Source organism: Argopecten irradians, chromosome 12 (genome assembly GCF_041381155.1).
Source record: "Argopecten irradians isolate NY chromosome 12, Ai_NY, whole genome shotgun sequence".
Classification (NCBI taxonomy): domain Eukaryota; kingdom Metazoa; phylum Mollusca; class Bivalvia; order Pectinida; family Pectinidae; genus Argopecten; species Argopecten irradians.
In genome coordinates this window covers 36,825,861-36,849,207 of record NC_091145.1, presented here as the reverse complement: position 1 = coordinate 36,849,207, position 23,347 = coordinate 36,825,861, and the positions used below count along the sequence as shown (strand labels likewise).

Genomic DNA, 23,347 nt, shown 5'->3' with positions numbered 1-23,347 from the left:
TGATCGATGTATACACACGCGGCAAATATAATTAAAACTAAATAAATATTTGTTAAAGAATTTTTATTTGTCAATAAATCAGAGTATTTTGAACAGCTTAAAGCAAATATTGATAAGAATTGTACAATGTAAAGAAATAAGCAAAATATTTTGTTAAATCATTTCAATCACAATTTTTATCGCTACAATCTTCCAACCAGTCAAGTTTTTCTACCATTTTATTATTGTTATACAGTATAACTAGTTTAAACCGGTTTATCTAAAGTAATTTTTCATCTTTTCACAATATTCCACACAGATTAAAAACAAATCATAATTCTCCCACCCTTACAATTTACGCCCAGTCCACACAAGACGTATTCACGAAACACTAGCAAACTTGTATGTAACTCCCAGTCCCCATTCTGATCTATCGGAGTTATTTCTCCTCTCCTTACTCCGTCAGCACACTCCGTCAATACTGACGGAGTAAAAGGCGGAGTAAAACGAAGGAATCAACTTTGACCGACCAGAAGTTAACTCCCATCACACAATAAAAACATAAATATCAATAAATGAATTAAACGATAAATGTATAATTACTTGATGGATGTAAAAAAATGGCTTTCCAATAAATATTTGCTTTAAGTATTTTTGGCCTCACATTTAGATATGGCCAATATAATTCAGAGGTTTGATAAAGTTCGACATTCTAGTAGATGGCGTTAGAGGACTTAAGGTCTAATAAGGATCCGTAAGATTCCAAAATATCTTGGAGTTCAGCCTTGAATTGGGTGTTCATCTCAGTTTTCATGTCAAACCTATAAATTAAAAATAACTTAGTGAAAACATAATGATTCAAATGAAATTACTTCATAATCGATTCTTTATTCGTGTCGTACATGTAACTTTATTGGATTACTATATACCAGTCTATAATATTGCATTCAATACTTCTAACAGTGTACCTACCATTATTATTTATATAAAAGCCATCCTACTTCCAATAGAGTACCTACCATTACTATTTATATAAAAGCCATCCTACTTCCAATAGAGTACCTACCATTACTATTTATATAAAAGCCATCCTACTTCCAATAGAGTACCTATCATTACTATTTATATAAAAGCCATCCTACTTCCAATAGAATACCTACCATTACTATTTATATAAAAGCCATCCTACTTCCAATAGAGTACCTACCATTACTATTTATATAAAAGCCATCCTACTTCCAATAGAGTACCTACCATTGTTGGGATGCCACCATAGTCCATCTGACCCCCAGTTTCATATCAAGTGTAATCATAGCATCCAATAACTTCCTTAAGCCTACTACGTGGCTCTGGGCTCCATCCCGGCCTTGAAGTAAAATCTGCAAAATTAAACAATGTGTTTATAACAATGAAAGTGAATGTGTAAAAAAAAGAAGAAAAAAGAAAAAGGTAAAAAAAAAACGTTAAAAGAAGCAATATGTAGACAGTCACAATGGAACAGGGAAACTAATGTTTTAAAAGTGCAAACAATGTCCAAAGTCATCCAACGCTAACCATTTTTAGTATCAGTAGGAGTAGAAGGACAGGATGTAACCCACTTCTCCCTAGTATATATCTAATTGTCATACGTACTTTAAGCATTTTATATTCGTCCGAACTGTCCCCTTTCGTGAGGCGCTCTATGTCTGCCTTCTGAATATCCAGATGTTTAGCGATGTTCAGGTTTGGCTGAATCGCTTGGGCAAGAAGTAAGAGGAACTGGTCCGACATTGGTTTCGGGTAGTCTAGTAAAGAAATCAACAGATACTAGTAATGATATTTAGTCTTTGTACATTATAGCTACAAAATATCTCCTTTGTGGTTAGGTATTGATTGTGATGTTATTATATTGTGAGCAAAATTGACGCTGTTATCTCTGAAAAATATGACGTTTTACTCATAGAGATACGGCGTAACAATTATTACCTGCTCGCAAGAACAGATAACTCTGTAATTTACATCTACATAATAACCATATCGAGAGAAAGTTATCCGATTGGTTACCAGTCATCATGATGCCTATCATAACTTTAACAAATTAAGAATTCACCAGTGTCATGTAATTGTAAAAGAGTTACTATTATAAGAATTGATAAAGACTAAACTGCTGAAATATTGAACCCATACAACGCATTATAACATATCATATTATATTTTCATATATTACATATTTATTTACCCTTACGGGTAGGTATTAATTGTGACGTCATGTAATTGCGACCGTAACGTCATAATTTTCAGAGAAAATTGCGTATATTACGTTCACATAAGACATCACAATGGATACTATAAACACATTGAAGATAACTTAATAGGACGATCCCTTACCTCCGGGGTTGATTAGGTCCGAGTCTTTGAATGCCTTCTGAACCCATTTCCAAAAGTTTGTGTTTTGGTTACTTTGCTGGTCAAACCTACAATCAGAGAGAGTGGACTTACCAGAAGTGGTACTGTGAATCACGATAGAAATTTCAAGTTAAATTTTGACAAATTGATAAATAAAACAATTATCAACCCATCACGCCTCCCACCCCCGAAAAACAACAACAACTGCAAAAACAAAAAGGTATTCGAAAATATACTCTGTTTCAGTACATTGAAAAGAAATATGATGCATTTTCTATGTTCTCTATGATATTTTTCCTATGTAATATCTTGACCACTGATAATTGATTACTGTGACACACATCAACATGTTCTGTGTAGTACTTTAATCGTTTCACTCCTGTATCTTTACCATTCTTTCATTAATAGGGACACGACTGTACAAAGATCACGGCGGCCACCCTTGGCTAGGGCGGTTAGTAAGTTAGGCAGCCCGAGGTCATCGTGTGTTCGCCCATTTTCCTGCCATTGTTTTAGGAACTACAAGGATAAAAGATATAAAGAGATTGATCAGCTTGTTTATTTTACACCAACTGGAAACACCAACATAGCAAATACGTAGCTGAAACAGATCAACATAGCGTTGTTTTGAGCGGTTGGATAACGTTAGCCAAAGAGAGCGCTACACCCCAAATTACTGATTTCCAGTAACGTTATTCTTTGACGCATCTAATAGTCACAATCATAAGATTACCTCACAAGTATAAAATATCCTCTTAAGAACCACAAGACCTGAGGACTTCCGTATACGTACATGCATGACTTTATCCTGCTGTGAGCCGTTAGGTTCCAGGAGGACCTTCTCCACGTCTGGGAAGTTCCATCCCATCATAACTACGATTTTGTACCATTCATCGTCCAGTTCCTTAACCACAGTGTACAGGAACTCGTCGTTTGTGAAGACTGACAAAAAAATAAAATGTTATCATCAAATTGAATTAAAAAACACCAGTCGCAAAAAACAGAGCATTGCTATCACTAGAATTTACCTGCAATGGTAATTAGTGGCATGTGTGACGACTGACTCGTCCGTTGTAAGAACAGAGTGATTTAGAACTACATGTAAATAGGAGTTCTCTCTAACCGAGAGGTAAATTACAGCTTATATTCACCATTTAACGTTTCTTGCTTGAAAACCAAGTATACACATAATTATACAAATGGCAGTTAATAATATCTGTGCATCTTCATTTTTGCGAAATACAAATTTTCGCGTATTTTAGCGAGAGCTCGAACTCAAATGTTTCGCAAATAACTGTACATGGCGTAGTATTCGTGAATATAATGTGGCACCCTGTTATCTTTGGTTATTTTAATTGTGTTGTTTTATTTTATTGGTTATATTTGTGCTGTTCGTATCCCATGTTGTGGTGATGTGTTCGTTGCTCATGTAAACGTTCTGTACTCGTTGTGTGATTGTCACGTTGTGCGTATCCTATGCTGTGTTACAGGTAGCCGTCAGTTATGTACGTACTTTGTATGTGTGATTCGTGAGTGTCCGGTGAGAAAGCTCGGGTGATATGAATATGATTAATAAACTGGTTTGACTAATGACGGACAGAATAGGACATGCGCACTACTCTACTTTTTTCTTTCTATTCTATTTTTGGCGCTCTTTTCCCCACTATCATTCTGGACATTGGTCAGAGACGACGTCATTTATCATTTACCAGATCTATACCTTTCCATTATATACGTCCTGGGCACCACAAGCCAAGTGAGTACAATGAAATTGTTATTCTAAATTATTATTATTTATTACTCATTTTCTACTTTGTTAGATTTGATTGCTATTTAAAATTAATATTTATTGTATCGGTGTAGGTTCGTCCCGCGGATGTTCCATTCTAATATATATACATATGTATTCATTTATAATTTTAATTAAACATAAACTCAAATAGTTTTATTATCGAATATGTGTTAAATGTGTTCTTAGCTGTGAATGTATATCCCGTAACTATTTTAAAGTACGTGCCGTTGCTGTAAAGTTTAATGTGTTCATGTATATTGAAAATAGCTATTGTTTGGTTGCAGGGACTTGTCTTTATTGCTGTCTCCAACAATGTGAATAAACATGAAACAAAGTCACTGCCGTTACTTGTCCTTCGGCCAAGGCCCCTCCCGAATTCCGACTCTGTTACAATAATATACGCAATATAGATATAGTTTACAGTGGTTAAGCTGTACCTTTTTCGCTGCTATATTTAGCCGCTATCGACGTCGCCGCTGACGACTTGGGCGGCGGTTGCGTTCGTGCTGCCGGCTGAGACTTCGGAGCTGCTGCCACGGCTGGCGACTTCACAACAGGTGGTTTCGCATTCCTCTCCATGTCTGTAGGTTCCTGCACTTGGATCAGTGGTACTGCGGATGGTGATGAATCCTTGTCGGATTTACCAAAAGCTATGTGCACATTCGTAATTAGAGTTTCCAGAGGCTTACCAGGGCCTTCTGCTTCCAGCTGTGCTGCAGTCTTCTTTATGATCTTGTACTCAAATACACGAACACTGCCAGTCTCACTTTGTATATTATTCTTAACACTCGCTGTAAAAACAGTGAAATTAGAGCGTTTGGGGTGAAACTGAAAAATCATGAAACAGTCTTCTGTGCCTTGAGGTCTGAGATTTTTTGACGCTATGATTTTATATCTCTGTCTCGTCGGACCTTTAAAACACAATGCATCACCGGGTCTTTGGTCTATAAATCCATCATTCATCCACTTTTTCTTGGCTTGTTCACTGTTTTCTTCAGTATTGCACTCTACAACTGTTTTGAAGGTGTTGTTTTTAGGATCATGCTTTGTTAGAACTATGAACACAATAGAATATTCCCTACGTGTAGCTTTTTGAAACACCTGCCCAACTTGGGGTTTTAATTTCGACATGTCCATTCCTGGTTTGGCTTGCACAATAACTTTCCTGTAAAATGAAAATCATTTGATTAAAGGATAAAATGTCATTTTTCATAAATCTACTGAAGATTCGATCGAGACGAATCGAATGTATGTGATCAAATTTCGGATGGAATCATAACTTATATCTTGATCTCCCTTTTATTTTCAACGGTTAGAATCATACTTCACATGACACTGAATTATTCCCTTTTTTACCCCTATATAGAATTGCATTTACACACAAGATCTTAAAACGTACATGGCACTGTCGCTGATGTCCAGTCCAATACCATCAGGTGTGGTCTGTATAGGGTCATCTCGTACACTCCAGCCACTGTCGGTGATAGACGCTACGTCTGTGACATCAGCGGAAAATACTTTGAGGTCTTTCCCGCCATCTGGTTGGGGGAGACAAAGTCTAATAGGATTCTTAGGGTTTTGACGATTCTGCTCCTGTAGACAACTGAATGGGGTCATGGACACAATGTCACTGATCCCTTCCGTACCCAACACACTCGGATGGGGTAGTAGTATTGTCTACGGCAAATGAAAATATGGGCTTACGTTAAAACTATATTACATTTGATAGTTTTGAAAAAAAAATATCTTAATATGAATATTTGGAAGAAACTATGAATTTGAACGATACTTTGCTAATAAATTTTTCTCCCGATTGAAGCGGATGCTTCATGCCACGTTAACAATCAATAGGTGATTAATGTTTCTTCATTATTCTCTCAATAAGCAATCTGTTAAAGTTATAATATCTTAATGAAAAGTTCCGTCCCACCTGTAGCACTAGTTTAACGTCTTTGGAGTAGGAGCCTGGCTGAACTGTGACCTCCATTTTAGGATTCACTTTGGAAGTAAATGTGCCACCCTCGGTGGGGATCTTGAACAGGTCGGTCTTGGGTCTACACACCATGATGAAGGAACTGAACTGAGAGATGTCCACAACCGCCACACAGTAAGGAGTCTATAAATAGATACATTTTGTGAACATGTCTATAAATAGGTACGTAGCATAGCAATGAGTCTATAAATAGATATAAATATAAATACGTGTAGATAGCAAAATCTATAAAACTATGGTAAAGGGTACCAATATCAATGCTTATCAGATTTATGAAGAATTACGCAGAACAATAAGGATTTTATAAAAAGACATCAAAATTTATAATTATCAGAATTTATTGCTATACATAAGACTGTCATTAAATGTCAAATATAAGCCGCCTTTTAATTGTGTAGAGAAAGTGCTTAAAATAGGGGTAAAACTAGGAGGTCGGGAACATTTGTATTAATAAGTCACCGTATAATCGGTTATTGCGCGATAATGATATGTTCGGAAGGTTGTTCCTCGAAATATTTAGAAATGTTTGAACATGTCAACCGTTATAGTCGAATCGCGAACAATTCTAATTTGATAATCTTGATATTTAAATCGAAATCGAGAAAATTTTGACCCGCGTAAAGATCCGGCTGTCCGTAATCAAATGAATCGGTCAATGACATACCGGTGTCTAAAGGTAAATTTAGGTAAGATAGGTATACATACATCAGTTTCGACTTTACTAATGGACGCTATCGAGAACACCTGGCCTTTCTCTGTCCTGAGAACGATTTCCTCCTTGGCACTGGGTCCTGAGTATATAGGCACTGTGAGCCTAACTGCCGTAGGCTTGCCAGTCCTACCAAGGCGGTACTGGAAAGCATCACTACAAATGTCTTCGTTGTTAGCGAACTCAAACCCTAAGTCACTTTCGTCTGTGGTCTGACGCCTACACATCAACGAGAACTTGTCGTCTGCTGGCCCCGTACTGTAGTCGATAGTCAGACCCAGTTTCCAGCACTCAGTTATACCTCCGCCCTGGACCTCTACCGTCTGCATCGTCATCTCTCTGTCAACCAATCAAATTATCGTCACCTATCTTTCAGCCAATCGAATTCATTTTAACTAACAACTTTGTCGGAATCTTATTTAGTTATTCTTTGCGTTGACAAAAATCACAACCGGACTCAATATTCTGAAACAAGTTTATGTACAAGATTCACTGGTACTGTATTTTGAACCAATCGTATATTTTCCCAGCAGCAATATTCATGTTAGTACAACGTCGTTATGTTCTAGTATCTAAATGACAAACAGTAAAAAAATCACAGAAAATTCACGTGGAAGCGCATATTTTCAGTCGTCAAAACTGAAACTGCTACAACATTCCGTATATTGACTATTACATACCCTGCTTGAACAAGTGAATATAGCAACTTATGGGCTACTTACTATGTGGGGTGTTCGCAATTCTAGTCTTTATTAGCACATAAGTTAGATCTATCCCATCGTAAACAATATAGCTATAGAGGGTTCATAAATCATAGCAGTTACTTATATATAAGTTTGACCCACCCTGGTCTGTATCCACCAGAAGACTGGACAGCTGTTGACAACAGCGCGTGCATTTCTTTGGACCGGCATAGTGCTAGCGGAGTTCTGTTATTCTGAAATAGAAATAGACGGAGTTGGCAAATAACGTTAGATTATTAATATCAATAACAGTAATTAATGGTCTTAAGTTATCACAATCATGGTGTTTTTTCAAACTGCAAACTTTAGAAATAATGAAATAATTTTTCCAAAGACCTAAGAAGACGGATAGATGCAGCATAAGTAAGCAATGTTTAAGCACATCAATCTATCATGGAAAGAGAAAATGCATTGGAGCCCTTAACAAATACATTAGCAATGTTAGATTAGACGTTTCAGTAAGGTAAACCTCCTCTCCTCAAAATACACCATAAGGGATCTGGCCTCGATTCTTCGAAATAGACATAATTAAAAAAAACTGAAGTGATTTCTGCACATCAGTTACATAAAAAACTGCATTTATTTTTTTTTTGCTTCGAGAAATCGAGCGAAAAGAAGGTCATATATACGATAAAGCGTTGCCATGCCTACATCGCCTACAGGAAGTGTGATGATAGGAGTGACGTCATCTTCATCAAATACGAAGGAGTCATTATCCTGACCTCTTCCCAACCCTGTGGACGGTCGGTAGTAGACGTAATGTAAGTGTGTCATACTGAATTATCCACCGTCAGATCATCAGCACGGGACGGTTTATCAACAATTTAGAAGTCACAAATAAAAGTTCGTCAAGCTTAAACATCCACCTCCAATTTAAGGCAGCGAATCTACCACCACTTTCAATGCAATGAAATTGTAAGATGTAACGTCAACCTGCTATGTTGCAAGATTTGCCTCCGGTTTATAGTGACCTCTACCACCACTTCAGTAAGCAGATACCCTATTATATTGAATAAGTAATATTATACCATATAATGGCAATACTATTGCATGCATCACATCTGTTATACATCCCTTCAATGTAATTGATTAGTACAGCATTGAATTAGAACAAAGCCCAATCGATACCAATAAACTGTAGAGAAACATACATTTTACCTGTGCTCACACAGAATATATCCATTGATGCAGAATACAATTTGTAATATACTTTTATCTGTTTTGTACAATCGTTTCAAACATGAACATGAAAAATATATTAGATGACAGTACACAGAGTGCTGACACCCGTTATGGCGTTCAGCTCTGCCGATAGTGACACAATCGTTTGACAATATTATAACATCATTAATAATTGGTTTGGCTTGGTTAGTTTAACGTCATATTAACAGCCAGGGTCATTTCATGACGTGCCGGATTTGTTGATTGTGGAAAGCCGGAATACCGGGAGAAAACCACCAACAAGCGGTCGGTACATGACAACTGCCCACATGGGATTGAACTCGTGACCTAGAGATGGAGGACTTGCAGTGAATATGTCGGGGAATCTTAACTACTCAGCCACCACGGATATGTATGTGAACATAAATGCTTACTTTGTCCTTGATTTGGATGCTAGCCCCACTAAACACCAGTAACTCCACTGTAGCCAGGTAATTCTTAGCTACCGCAAAATGTAGCGCTGTCTGACCAGTTTTCTGAAAATAAAATGGAAATTTCATCGTGCATTTTCGTATTAAAAGGAGTATTGCCTTAATATATAAGTTACCTTTACATTATGCATAAGTTATCTTTACATTATGTATACGTTACCTTTACATCATGTAAACGTTACCTTTACATTATGTATACGTTACCTTTACATCATGTTTAAGTTATCTTAACATTATGTATAAGTAACCTTTACATTATGTATAAGTAACCTTTACATTATGTATACGTTACCTTTACATCATGTTTAAGTTATCTTAACATTATGTATAAGTAACCTTTACATTATGTAAAAATTACAAATACATTATGTATAAGTTGCCTTTACATAATGTATAAGTTGCCTTTACATTATGTATAAGTTACCTTTACATTATGTATAAGTTACCTTTACATTATGTATAAGTTGCCTTTACATAATGTATAAGTAACCTTTACATTATGTATAAGTAACCTTTACATTATGTATAAGTAACCTTTACATTATGTATAAGTAACCTTTACATTATGTATAAGTTACCTTTACATTATGTATAAGTAACCTTTACATAATGTATAAGTTACCTTTACATTATGTATAAGTAACCTTTACATTATGTATAAGTTACCTTTACATATGTATAAGTTACCTTTACATTATGTATAAGTTACCTTTACATTATGTATCAGTTACCTTTACATAATGTATAAGTTATCTTTACATTATGTATAAGTTACCTTTACATTATGTATCAGTTACCTTTACATTATGTATACGTTACCTTTACATTATGTATAAGTTACCTTTACATTATGTATAAGTAACCTTTACATTATGTATAAGTAACCTTTACATTATGTATAAGTTACCTTTACATTATGTATAAGTTACCTTTACATTATGTATAAGTTACCTTTACATTATGTATAAGTTACCTTTACATTATGTATAAGTTACCTTTACATTATGTATAAGTTACCTTTACATTATGTATAAGTTACCTTTACATTATGTATAAGTTACCTTTACATTATGTATAAGTTACCTTTACATTATGTATAAGTTACCTTTACATTATGTATAAGTAACCTTTACATTATGTATAAGTTACCTTTACATTATGTATAAGTTACCTTTATGTATAAGTTACCTTTACATTATGTATAAGTTAACCTTTACATTATGTATAAGTTGCCTTTACATAATGTATAAGTTACCTTTACATTATGTATAAGTAACCTTTACATTATGTATAAGTTACCTTTACATTATGTATCAGTTAACTTTACAACATGTATACGTTACCTTTACACAATGTAAAAGTAACCATTACATTATGTAAAAGTAACCTTTTCATTATGTAAAAGTTACCACTACATTATGTAAAAGTTACCTTTTCAATATGTAAAAGTTACAAATACATTATGTATAAGTTACCTTTACATAATGTATAAGTTGCCTTTACATAATGTATAAGTTACCTTTACATTTTGTAGATATCTATAAGTTACCTTTCCATTATGTATATCTTTTAAAAGGAGAAAAGAAAAAGAATTGTAAATATATTGAATCAGGTCAAGTGTACCTAAGATGAGATCTGAACAATTCGTTAGTAAAAAATAAAATATCAAATTATCTTTGACAATTTGTACAAAATTTCTCACTTCCTCTGGTAAATCGAAGTCTGCTCCATTGACGATTAGAAGTTCAGCTATGTCTGCGTAATCCTTCTTGGCAGCGTAATGGAGAGCAGAATGACCCATCTACATCGGGGATAAACATGCATGCTATTTTCATTCAGTAATCTATCGAAATCTATTGAAAAATTTTTGATGAATTAAACTATGAAAATCATTCAAAGCTATACACAAACATGTACTTAAGTTTTGTAATTGTTAGGTAAATTTTGTTGGTAAATAACATTAATCTTTTTGATTCGTGAGTATGAAAATTACGGTACATTACTGTATCCTGATATAAACGCTTCTTATATTAAAAATCTTTCTAAATCTAACCACCCGTTTGTAAATGGTTGTCTAGGTAATGTTGAGAGGGGGCAACTATTCATAAAAACTTAAAAATGATTACGTGCATATATTATTGAGAAAATAGAGATAGAAAGCCCATCTTTGAATTCTAGACATAATGTTGTGTATATAAACTAAACAGACATTACATACGTTATCGATCCTGTTTACTGGACAGGTCCGTTGTAGTAACAGATTGACGTCCTTCTTGTTACCGACATTCGTACACAGATGTAAAAGGGTCTTGCCGGACTGAAAGTGAATGAAATCAGAAGAATAATTTAAACTACTTGAAGAGTAACTCGAAATAGCAGTGACCATAACCAAACTTTCTAATATTCCGAATTTTCGAGTCAAGGTTACCTAAACATATTGTGAATACTTTTTGTAGTTTGGACAGAGTTAATAGTGTATAGATAACTTAAAATTAAAATGAGTATTTGAGTTAACCATCTATGATGAATATCTTTAAGATGCATATAGTGATTCTGACCATAATGGATTACTGATAAGTCTAAATATCGGACAGTCAAAAATAAAGAAGGATTTACAAAAGGACATTGAAATGTGTTGTATTATCACTGTAATACAAGGTAAACAATATGAGATGAACGACATAATTACGTACATCGTCAGCAAAGTTCAGGCTCAGATTTTTCCATTCCTGTAGCAGGTTAACAAATGTGTTGGTATCACACTTCCTAGCAGCAGTGAGAAGCTGAAAAAGTAATGGTGGATATCAAGATAAACGCGTTCATAACGTTCATACCAATTATGTTTATAGAAACTTTATCCTATTAATTAAGTTAATTTAAAACTTATATATTTTCATTTCATTGGTTGATCTATAACTTCATTTATGAAAACAATATCACATTTAACTCATTATTATTCTGCGGCAATCAATTCTATTTTATTGCAACACGGGAATTTCGAGATGCCAAAATAACTTAGGTGAAGTTCGACTTACCGTCGATTAGTCCCATCTTCCAGTAATTGTGACGACACAAAAATAAATTGCGTCAAATATGACGTCATAATCTCCGGAAGGTGGGTTTAATTGACGGTAAATCGTACTCCATTCACGTCGTTTTGATATCTCGAAATCGACGTATCTAATGTTATAAAACACTCACTTGTTTTTTGACTCCATTTAAAACAGGATTGTATTCTTCTATCAGTGGTTCAGGACTCTCCACTGACGCCGGAAGCGTTGTCAAGGATCCGGTCTCCATGTTGATGCCACTGACAGAAACTATCGACTTCCGGGTGTCAAACGACTGTTTAGACATCGCTGTCGACTGCCGTGACACTGGAGAGGGATTCTTTGTCGCCATTGTCGTGTTGGAAATAAACTAAAACAAATCAAGGTCTAAGGTTAGAGACAAAGGCATCAACCATATTCTTCAATATAACACTCACTAACAGGTATTCCTGATTCACAAACTACTGTGATTGTCATAGAAATTCTCTATGCTCCTCTATGATTTCTGTTGTTTTCATCCATTACAGCTGAATATGCTAAGGTTGATCTTGAAATAAAAAAAAACAACTTTTTCATCTCTACCATGCCCATATTACTTTTGAAACAGGAGATTTAAGACAAGTAATCCATGTTATCAACATTGCAAAATTCCCATTTACTCAATATCCCGGGTTTGTTCTTATCATGAGGTCTTTTCCAAAATATATGGCTTAATAATATTTTCGCGTTTGAGTTGGTCTCATATATCTATCATTTTTTCTTCTGTATTGATATCTATACACCATTATTATGTATTGTATATATTCCTTCTTCTGGTTTAAATATTTTGTATTATCACATATATATACATGGCTTCCTTTTTGTTGTTTTGGTTCTAATTAAAGTTTACTTTATCTCTAACTTTATCTTAAAGGATTTTGAAATTAAATCCATACGTGAAATTGGTCATCGTAATAAGACTTTATTAGAAAGTAAACTTTTATAATGTTACGGCTTTTAAAGAGTCTAGAATTTTCGAGCCACCTTAAAAATCATCTTAAGCCTAATGTCCGTAAGAAGAAAAAATATTTCATGCATTTTGCATAAAAATCAACGCTTCAAAAGAAGCAATACACCGTATCCTCGTATCATACCATTGATATCGAACTGTATGAACTAAGTTGTACGTGTAAGCTTTAGGAGGTCGGACGGGCCATAATTCTGTCAGATTATAGATAATATCGACATATCATTGTCTCTCTAACAAGACCAGCTCGTAGGGGAGTTTCCATCGTGTTAACAGACAAAGCATTTAATCCATCCGAGTTTGTCAGTAATTTTAAACGACACGATTTTAATTGATTACTGAGATATATTCAAAATCTAGTTTAGAAATGATACGTGGGATTTGGTTAGGCGAGATGTGTATTTAATTACTGTTTGGAGGTTGCTTGAGGTATGCCCAGCTGGCATTGCGAATATACAAGAATACCAAGTGGTTAATTTAAGGTGATATTTCTGTCCGTAGCCGAGTCATTGAGGTGAAGGTTCGCGACTTCGGAAAGCTGCAAGATACTACACGTGAATAACTGTTTTTTCTCCAAGAACTATGGCTTTCCCCTGTCACCAAACCTTGAAGCGTTATTACATGATTATTAAATGTAGGACGAGAGGACGTATGTCATAACTAAACAAAAATAATACCTTAAAGTTAGATAGTTAGAATGCCGAATAGTAGATACGAAAGAAGATTTGGCCCATTATTGAGAACGCCATAAGAATTAATAGTGCAGATATAATCTGAAAGTGCATATACAGTAAAGTATTTACTAGAATGTATTTAGTAACAGGTAATATATACATTGTGACGATAGTATAAAGCTGAAACTTTATGTAATTCAGTGCGAACATGCATTCATGGTATGAATGCGTTATACTTAAATTCTTAAAGATTAAAAATGAATATGATTATTTGTATTTTAATGATATAATTAGATAATGACATGTGTGCTTCTCTTTAAATCAGCTATATTGTATTGAAATTGAATAAAATACAGTGATATTTGTGTTGTGTGCGCAAGACAAAAACATTTGGGGTTGTGCTACACTTCCCAAAAGGAAGCTTTAATTAATGTATACGTATGTACCTTAGAAGTCCCATATTAGAGCAATATTAATCATGAAGCTATGAAGAGTCATTCAATATTAAACAAAAACAAAAAACACAAGCAACACATGCCATGGAGGGTCAATGCAATAAAAGTAAACAAAGAACATATCAGTATTGTAGACAAAACAAAAACATATAAAATGCTTAAAGCTGACAATGCAAGTTAAAAATAATTGATTGAGATTAAAAAAATGTAGTACACTTTGATTGCATGCTTTTTAACTTGCATTGTCAGTTTTAATAGAATACGGAATAAAAAACGTCTGATAATGAGATTGCACTATTCCGTGCACCTAGATGCAAAGCAGAAAGTGACAGCAGTTACGAGAAAGACCCAATACCTTACCTGATTAATTTACAGGTGCATTCCAATCACTTGGAGGTATCCACGGAATCCCATCAATGTGTCAATAGAAGGTGTGGATAGCGATAGTCGTTTGTCTGGACTGACAGAAATCAAAATAAGATGGTCTATAGCATTATATCACAGCACACTATACCACTGGAATTAAATCATATAGCGTGCATGCCCTCTGTGAAATCTGATACAATCCGACCTGAGTACAAGTCCTTTGTTTTAAATTGCTTTGGTGTCTGACGAATATTTTATTCCTTTATTAAAGTAATTAAGTAACCGGGAAAGAACATGCGATACAATTTAAAGTCATTGGTACGTGGCGATAGTTCTCTGATCGATTATAGAACCAGTTTGGGTCGGACATAACTGGATATTATATACAAGTATCTCACACAGTCGGTTAATGAATAGTATCAATATTTATATGTAATTAGAACGGTGCGTGGAGGTTATATTTGTTGGCGCGCAGTAAATATTGAAACGAAGAATTAAATCTCCATTTCATTTGACCACAGAAGAGCTCTACTAAGAAGGAATTACACTAGAGAACAACAGTTATCAGTCCTTTTGTTGTAAAAATGTAGTACAACCGCAGTGACCCGAAAATAAACACATTCTGGACGTGTTAAAATCTAATATTTTCTATTTAGACAGTAGCTTCACCTTAAAAAATTGAATGACATTAGATGTAAGCAACTTCACAAAAACAAATTCTATAAATGCATTTAATATGTATTCCTGTTTCTATCTTTAAAATTTAGTTTATTATTTTCTTTTATCTTTTTAAAAGGAATGTGAATATCCTTGTTTTTTTTATTTAAGACAATATTTATAAAAACAAGGTCCATTGTTTTTTGTCTTGCAGCATTTATGTTATAACTTTTTGGACGCAGCGATATTTTCATCACTTAAAATATCAAAATGTTCTATAATCTACCTTTTCCAGCCTAGTTTATGCAAACAATTCAATAGTGTGGAGATGAAAGTTATTTATAATGTCCTGTTATAGGATGTATTGCTAATGCGATGATATTTCAATAGACAAAATGACTTTGGAGTTATTGTGTTTTTCATGGAAGCCACATAGACATGTGGATACATCTAAAGCAAACTAATAACAAACATATATATAGGTACTAAACGGTAACAGTTACCTAATGTGACATTTGATCTATTTTTTCGCCTATATGTGGATTATCCATTAGAATGACAGAAAGATCATCTAACATTTAATAAAGAGACTAATGCTGTCTCGTGTGATGTTCGTGTGATGTGATCAATGACATGTCTGAAGATGTTATGGATAGTTTTGATGGTGCTACCTCCAGTACTAGGCTCCCTAAGATGTAACAGTACGTGTACAACATTCGTCAGAAACGTTTTAAAGCATTGCACGGATATATACGGTATATATAAGTATTACGTTGTGTTAAATGTGCACAGTGTATAAAAGTAGTAAAGGACAACGAAAAATGACGCCGATTGGTATCCGTGAGCGATTACAAAAAACGTAAATATTATGTTATCGATCCAAATCCTATTTTTTAAATTTCTAAATACGCGTACCTTACTTTCTGATTTTCGTATTGCGTTTTTTTTTTCTATAAGTGGTTATACTATTTCTTTAACACAGAATACCGTTTGAATATCTAATGTAATCTTGCCTGGCCTTCAAACTGACATAAACTATGTCAGTATAGGATAGTGTGTAGGGGATTTGAAAGGTAATTGGTGTTTACTCACTACAATACAAATACTCCTGGTCTCTATCATTATCTACTATGGAACGGTTCTATCGACTTACGCGTGGTATGTTCAATCACGTATGGATACGTTATTCAGCACATTAACATCTAAGTCGTATTTATAAAATCCCAGAAAAAAACTGGGCGGAAGTTACACGTAATATGAAAGATTTCGATTTAATTACACATACCGTTCATACATTGCTGTTTCAAACGAAAATAAAAGACATATACGATACGTAAGCTAACAATACTTTTCCTCAATTAAAGTATCTGATCAATTCACACATGGTCTAGATATGTTTTACACACAAATGGTGACACATCATAAGTATAATATCTAAACAGACTAGCCTCAAGATTTGATTGCGAGACTATTTTTAAGCTTATAAAGACAAAGCACCGTTTTTAATTTTCATAAGTTTCTATATGTTGCTTTAATATAAGAATGATTAAATGTAAACGGCTATTATTTTTTATATCTATCATGTGTGTGTGTCCCATTGGTTATACGTTATATTTACAATAAAGGCTATGTATTAGAATGAGACTTACCATGAATAAGCACGTTTCGTTTTCATCTACCATGCATTAATGTGATATATGATAAAATACGACATCATTATCTGTCTAAAAGTCTTTTGAGCTACAATATTGCAGCTAATACTGATGATGATTGGTCAACACATATAGAATCAATGTAAAACCTGATTCACTCACCTTACTATTGGACACGTGAACATTGGATTTCCCTGTGTAGATGAACGTCGGATTTCCCTGTGTAGGTGAACGTCGGATTTCCCTGTGTAGGTGAACGTCGGATTTCCGTGTACATTGCTGGAAATGGACTGTGTTTATATTTCAGTAGTGGGACGTGTGTGTGTACATTTCCCTGATATAGTCGATATGCTTTATGAATGATAGTGAATTTTTAGTAGAATTTAATGTGTGGTAACAAATGGAGTAAAGTTCAGGCCGTATTTATTGACCTGATTTCTTTAACAATCAACGTTCCCACAGTGTAACATACATAATCATATTCAAATATAAAGACGCTTTATTATTCATATTGAAGTTTAAAGTTACACTTGCCGTAACTGAGCGAAAGTATAGATATTCTATTTTTTGTTCAATAATCTATCGAAAATCATAAGGTTTTATGATTTTTTTTTTTAATTTTTATTCAAATGGACAAACAAGCATGTATGGTGCCTTATAAACATTAATAAATGATTGTGAACATTTCTTTGTACGAGTAAAATTAAAACGTACTTTGTCAGTATTGTTATGAACAAATAACTTATCAAAAGCTCCTCTTGATTTATGAGTATGAAAATTACGGCAGATATAACTTTAATAGAAAGCAGTTAACAGATTATTCAGATTTGAGCAAATAGGAGAAAATATTTTGAACAAATAGATAGTTATTGAACTTGTTACCATAGCATCAATTAAATATGAATAACTATTTGGTGATATATGCAGACATGTCATAAGTCTTTGCTGCTATGATATCCATTGTGTAGGTAAAATATCCATTTCTTTGTCGGATCTTAGTAATACTTAAGGTTTCAAGTAACCAGCTTAATACGTATTCTATACAGATGCAAACGCGTGTTTTTATTTTTATTGTCAATAACATATTCAAAGCTCTTTTTGATTCATGAATATAAAAATTGATATAACTTTTATTATAGAAATTTGCAAATGATTCAGATTTGTATATGTATTTTGAACAAATATATATGTGTTGAACTTGTTACCATAGCAACACAATTTTGTCTCCACAAATAACAATTAAATATGATTAAATGTCAGGTATATATATGCTGACATTTAATAAATCTGCTATAATAGCCAAATCTACATTATTACCAACAGATAGGTAAAATATTCTATATATTTACTGCCTTTGTCGGGTTTAGAAACACTTCAAGTAAAGAGCATAATCTATATTCTATATAACTAAAAATGGACATAATCATTATTATTGTCTAATTGGTTTGGAGGAAGTAGCATCAGGAATCACTTCGAAAACCAACATTTTGACAGAATTTCAAACGGACACACACGTATCCTCATATTATGTCATCAATTATTTTCTACCTACAAAGATAAATATTCACTAGACAGCAGTCATACTACATATGAGACATAGTATGTGTCACTTGATAAGTACGGACATTTATGAGTGGTGTAACTTTCTATTTAAAATGCTCAGAAGCATGTACATTTGCATGGTTTGTCGACATTGGCAAGTCTATACATATATATATTATTTTCCGCAATATCTATCCATATTTCTATATACATTTAAGTAAAACTATTTCTGTCGAGTTGTCAAATTGAATGTGATCAATAATAAATTATTGCACAAAAATTTTAGAAAGATATTTTGACATTAAAGGATACTTGTACTTCTCTATAACCTTAGTGTTTTGATTAATGTGACATGTGTTTGGGTTGTAGAGCCTATTGTATTGTACATTGATTTTTGTATAAGAATTTGTTATCGCCCTTTAATTATTTCATATATATATATTCCGTTTTCACTATATATACTGTAATTAAGTCTATGATTGATAGAAATTATTACGTATAAATACATTAAGCTTGACTGTATGTGAAAACGAGAGTCAATACTTTTCTTTCTACTTAATTAATAAAAACTATTTTCGCACCCTCTCTTAGGCACCATAAAAGGTGACACGAAAATATTTTTTTCGAAAACGAGTTAGGATATATAGTGACCTGTCAAGATACATATAGTGGAACCATGAAATCAAGGAGTAAAGAAAGTGAAAATACATATTCTTTTTTGTTGTTGTTATACCTCACTAAAACTTGGGTTATCTTAAATGCCCTTGATAACTTCACTTAAAACATGGCTGTGATGTCATCTATTGTTATAGCTAAATTCACTAAATCCACGGGGAGATGGATTAAAGATTAATTCACGTACTTGTTATGAGACAAATGCTAAATTCTCTGGCAAAATGAAATTACAGATGCAATGCTTGACATGATTTTTCTATATTTCGTTATCCAACTCACTTCATATTCCATAAAAATGGCATCTATCAAACAAATTTACATCCCAACACCTTTCATGAAGATACTAATCCCAAAGGAATACTTTCAAAAACACACTCTTTTGCCACACGATGCCACTTTTTTTCTATATGTACCGGTAGTAATATGATCCAAAACATGGGAATATTTTTTGTTTTTTTTTCGCTGTTGTAAATTTTGATTAGCTCCCTCTAAGGACTGTGCTTCATGGGAGAAGATTTTTGCCTAAATCACTTTAAATTTATATCCAGAAATCATCACTTCTGTGTTCAAAATCTACATAAAGAGCATCATAATATGTATGGTCCTCTATATTGAACTGTGAAAAATAAACTGAGTAAATATTTCAGTGTGTGTACCATATAGTACCTGTGAATGGTTCTTTCAAAAAAAAACAAAAAAAAAAAAAACATGCACATCATGATTCTTGTTTTCCGAATGAGGTAATGAAATCATGAATAGGTCTCAAGGTTTAAATAGGTAGTAAGGGTTTACCTGGAGCTGTGGAATAGTTAAACAATACCCAGTGTAATAGTTGAGAGTACCAGTGACTTTCGGTGCCATGTTTTAAGTATGAGAAACACCTCAAACTGTGGAATAGTCAAGATAATTAATAGTTCTTATTTATTATCTTGACTATTACACAGTTTTCGATGTTTCTCCTTTACTGAAAACTATATTATGGGGTTATTCCTGTAATTATTAAATATATTTCGCTATCTTTTGGACATTATTGTTATTTCAACCTCAGTGAATGGAAAGATTTTAGATATACAAGCTCAGCATTATTTTCTTTTATTTTTTGTTCAAATTCATTTCGACAATTCCTCGATACACCGCCAATGTTTTAGCAATTAAAATATCAAGCTATCAAAAGGTTTGCAAAGAAAAGGCTTGGATTTTTCGATAAGGTCTGAGCCAAGTAAAGGATGAGTATATTCGAGGAAAGATAACTCTAGTTTTATTAAGCAATAAATGATGTTTTATCAGAGCAGTCTAACGACACAGAGTTGTCGATCTTTATACGTGTAGATCATGAAGTATTTCTTATTATCATAATAAAGTTCGTTTGCAAACAATGAAAAACAACTCCCCCTATATCCCCCCCCCCCCCAAAAAAAAAACAAAAAAAAAAAAAAAAATCTTAAAATAATAATGATAACCCACCAAAACTATATGATTGGTTTTAATAAAATTTTCATACTGATTCCATTGTATTCTTTAATTTTGAGATTGTTTTAAATGAAGAAAAAGTATATAGCTATGAATGCACGCAACAATTCGTTGATTAAAAGTCATTGGTAAATCTTAATATGGATACCAAAAATGTAAAAAAAAAAATTCTCCTTATTTCAGCCATACGAATAGATCAGGGTTAACTTGTATAAACCATTTTGAGAACTGAGATTTACTTAAACTTTACATTTCCGATAGACTATCCCCGACTTCAGATGTACCTAGCTAAAGGATTGTTTTTACTAGCGGGGCCTACAATGTGTTAACTATGGAGGTGGGTATTAACGTTCACCCGTTCAGCCAAATGACGTTACTACTCAACCGCTTGGTCATATACTGCAAAACGTTTATATAGATTCAAGATTCAATTTATACCTGTCATGTTTTCAAAAAATTTCAAAAAAAAAGAAAAAAAAAGGATTAAAGTCCATGTTAGATGATTAAAGATAAAGATATTTTAACATTCTAGCAATTTTGTGTGTGTGCAATGAGATATACGAGAGTATTCCCTTATCAACAAAATCTAAATTGTTCCTATTGTTTGGTTGAAAAAACACAATTGTATTTTTTTAAATTCATCAATTATTACATGCAAAATATGGATAATATCCAAATTAAAAATAAGGGTTTGTAATACACACGTGTTTTATAATGTAAACGAAGACTTTGTCCGACAGTTTCGCCACAACAACCTGTACCGACAGTTGTTACTCCACAACAAACTGTACCGACAGTTACTCCACAACAACCTGTACCGACAGTTACTCCACAACAACCTGTACCCACATTTACTCCACAACAACCTGTACCGACAGTTACTCCACAACAACCTGTACCGATAGTTGTTACTCCACAACAAACTGTACCGACAGTTACTCCACAACAACCTGTACCGACAGTTACTCCACAACAACCTGTACCGACAGTTACTCCACAACAACCTGTACCGACAGTTACTCCACAACAACCTGTACCCACATTTACTCCACAACAACCTGTACCGATAGTTACTCAACAACAACCTGTACCGACAGTTACTCCACAACAACCTGTACCGATAGTTACTCAACAACAACCTGTACCGACAGTTACTCCACAACAACCTGTACCGACAGTTACTCCACAACAACCTGTACCCACATTTACTCCACAACAACCTGTGCCGACAGTTACTCCACAACAACCTGTACCGATAGTTACTCAACAACAACCTGTACCGACAGTTACTCAATAACAACCTGTATCGATGGTTACTCAACAACAACCTGTACCGACAGTTACTCCACAACAACCTGTACCGACAGTTACTCCACAACAACCTGTACCGACAGTTACTCAACAACAACCTGTACCGATAGTTACTCAACAACAACCTGTACCGATAGTTACTCAACAACAACCTGTACCGATAGTTACTCAACAACAACCTGTACCGAGAGTTACTCCACAACAACCTGTACCCACATTTACTCCACAACAACCTGTACCGATAGTTACTCAACAACAACCTGTACCGACAGTTACTCAACAACAACCTGTACCGATAGTTACTCAACAATAACCTGTACCGACAGTTACTCCACAACAACCTGTACCGACAGTTACTCCACAACAACCTGTACCGACAGTTACTCCACAACAACCTGTACCGATAGTTACTCCACAACAACCTGTACCGACAGTTACTCCCCAACAACCTGTACCGACAGTTACTTCACAACAACCTGTACCAACAGTTACTTCACAACAACCTGTACCGACAGTTCCGCCACAACAACCTGTACCGACAGTTACTCCACAACAACCTGTACCGACAGTTCCGCCACAACAACCTGTACCGACAGATACTCAACGACAATTGTACCGACAGTTACTCCACAACCTGGTACAAGTAAGGACATCACCCGGGTATCCTCCTCAGAGAGGCGGACCGCTGCGTAACCTCTACCCAATAAAAGATACAAAAAAAACCCAATGATGTGACAATATCTGCAGTAATGTTTTCAGTTTGTAGCAGTAATTAATGTACTGCCTTAATGTTATGATGTTGTCGACGTGTAAAGCTAATACCAATACTTGTCTCCCTTTAACCATGAATGCTGGAATAGTATTACAGTCATTGTACTGAGAAGAACTTCATGGATTCCCCCATCTGAAATTGATGTCAATATGTTGTCGACGTGTAAAGCTAATGCCACTTTACTGAGTTTTCAAGCAACCCAACTGATTTGTGATTATCAGCCTTCCTATTACAACATAATCACTAGAGGAAACATTTTGGTGATATTCTTATAAGTTTATAGAATTATATATTTCCGATTTTCGGTGTATCTATTTTCGTATATATAAAAGTAAAACAAAGTCGAAGAAGTCTTTTTAAACACAAAATTATTGTCAATTATGTTGATCTAGATACCAACTATATTTGCAGCTTTGTAAAAGCCACTCACAAGCAACGTGCAATTCAAATTATGCATTAATCAT

General features: G+C 34.1%; 2 protein-coding genes across 3 annotated transcripts; one reads left to right on the top strand and one right to left on the bottom strand.

Moving 5' to 3' along the window:
* Positions 1-46: 46 nt before the first annotated feature.
* On the bottom strand, positions 47-17,466 carry LOC138304856 (uncharacterized). 2 transcript variants are annotated; one of them, XM_069245184.1, is made up of 18 exons: positions 17,276-17,466; positions 14,799-14,898; positions 12,455-12,673; positions 11,947-12,036; positions 11,472-11,570; positions 10,956-11,054; positions 9,197-9,298; positions 7,704-7,795; positions 6,855-7,197; positions 6,087-6,272; positions 5,556-5,833; positions 4,594-5,321; positions 3,158-3,306; positions 2,756-2,883; positions 2,347-2,432; positions 1,612-1,763; positions 1,234-1,358; positions 47-800 (listed from the first exon to the last, which is right to left on the bottom strand). In XM_069245184.1, exons 3-18 carry the CDS (start codon positions 12,653-12,655, stop codon positions 692-694), a joined length of 2,967 nt encoding a protein of 988 aa, XP_069101285.1. In that variant the 5' UTR covers positions 12,656-12,673; positions 14,799-14,898; positions 17,276-17,466; the 3' UTR covers positions 47-691. The 2 variants fall into 2 exon arrangements, with proteins under 2 accessions (XP_069101285.1, XP_069101287.1); XM_069245186.1 differs by lacking the exon at positions 17,276-17,466 and adding an exon at positions 17,111-17,135.
* A 3,665-nt stretch (positions 17,467-21,131) lies between these two features.
* On the top strand, positions 21,132-22,804 carry LOC138305084 (uncharacterized). Its single transcript, XM_069245486.1, has 2 exons — positions 21,132-21,137; positions 21,527-22,804. The coding sequence occupies exons 1-2, from the start codon at positions 21,132-21,134 to the stop codon at positions 22,802-22,804; spliced, it is 1,284 nt and encodes a 427-aa protein (XP_069101587.1).
* Positions 22,805-23,347: the final 543 nt, after the last annotated feature.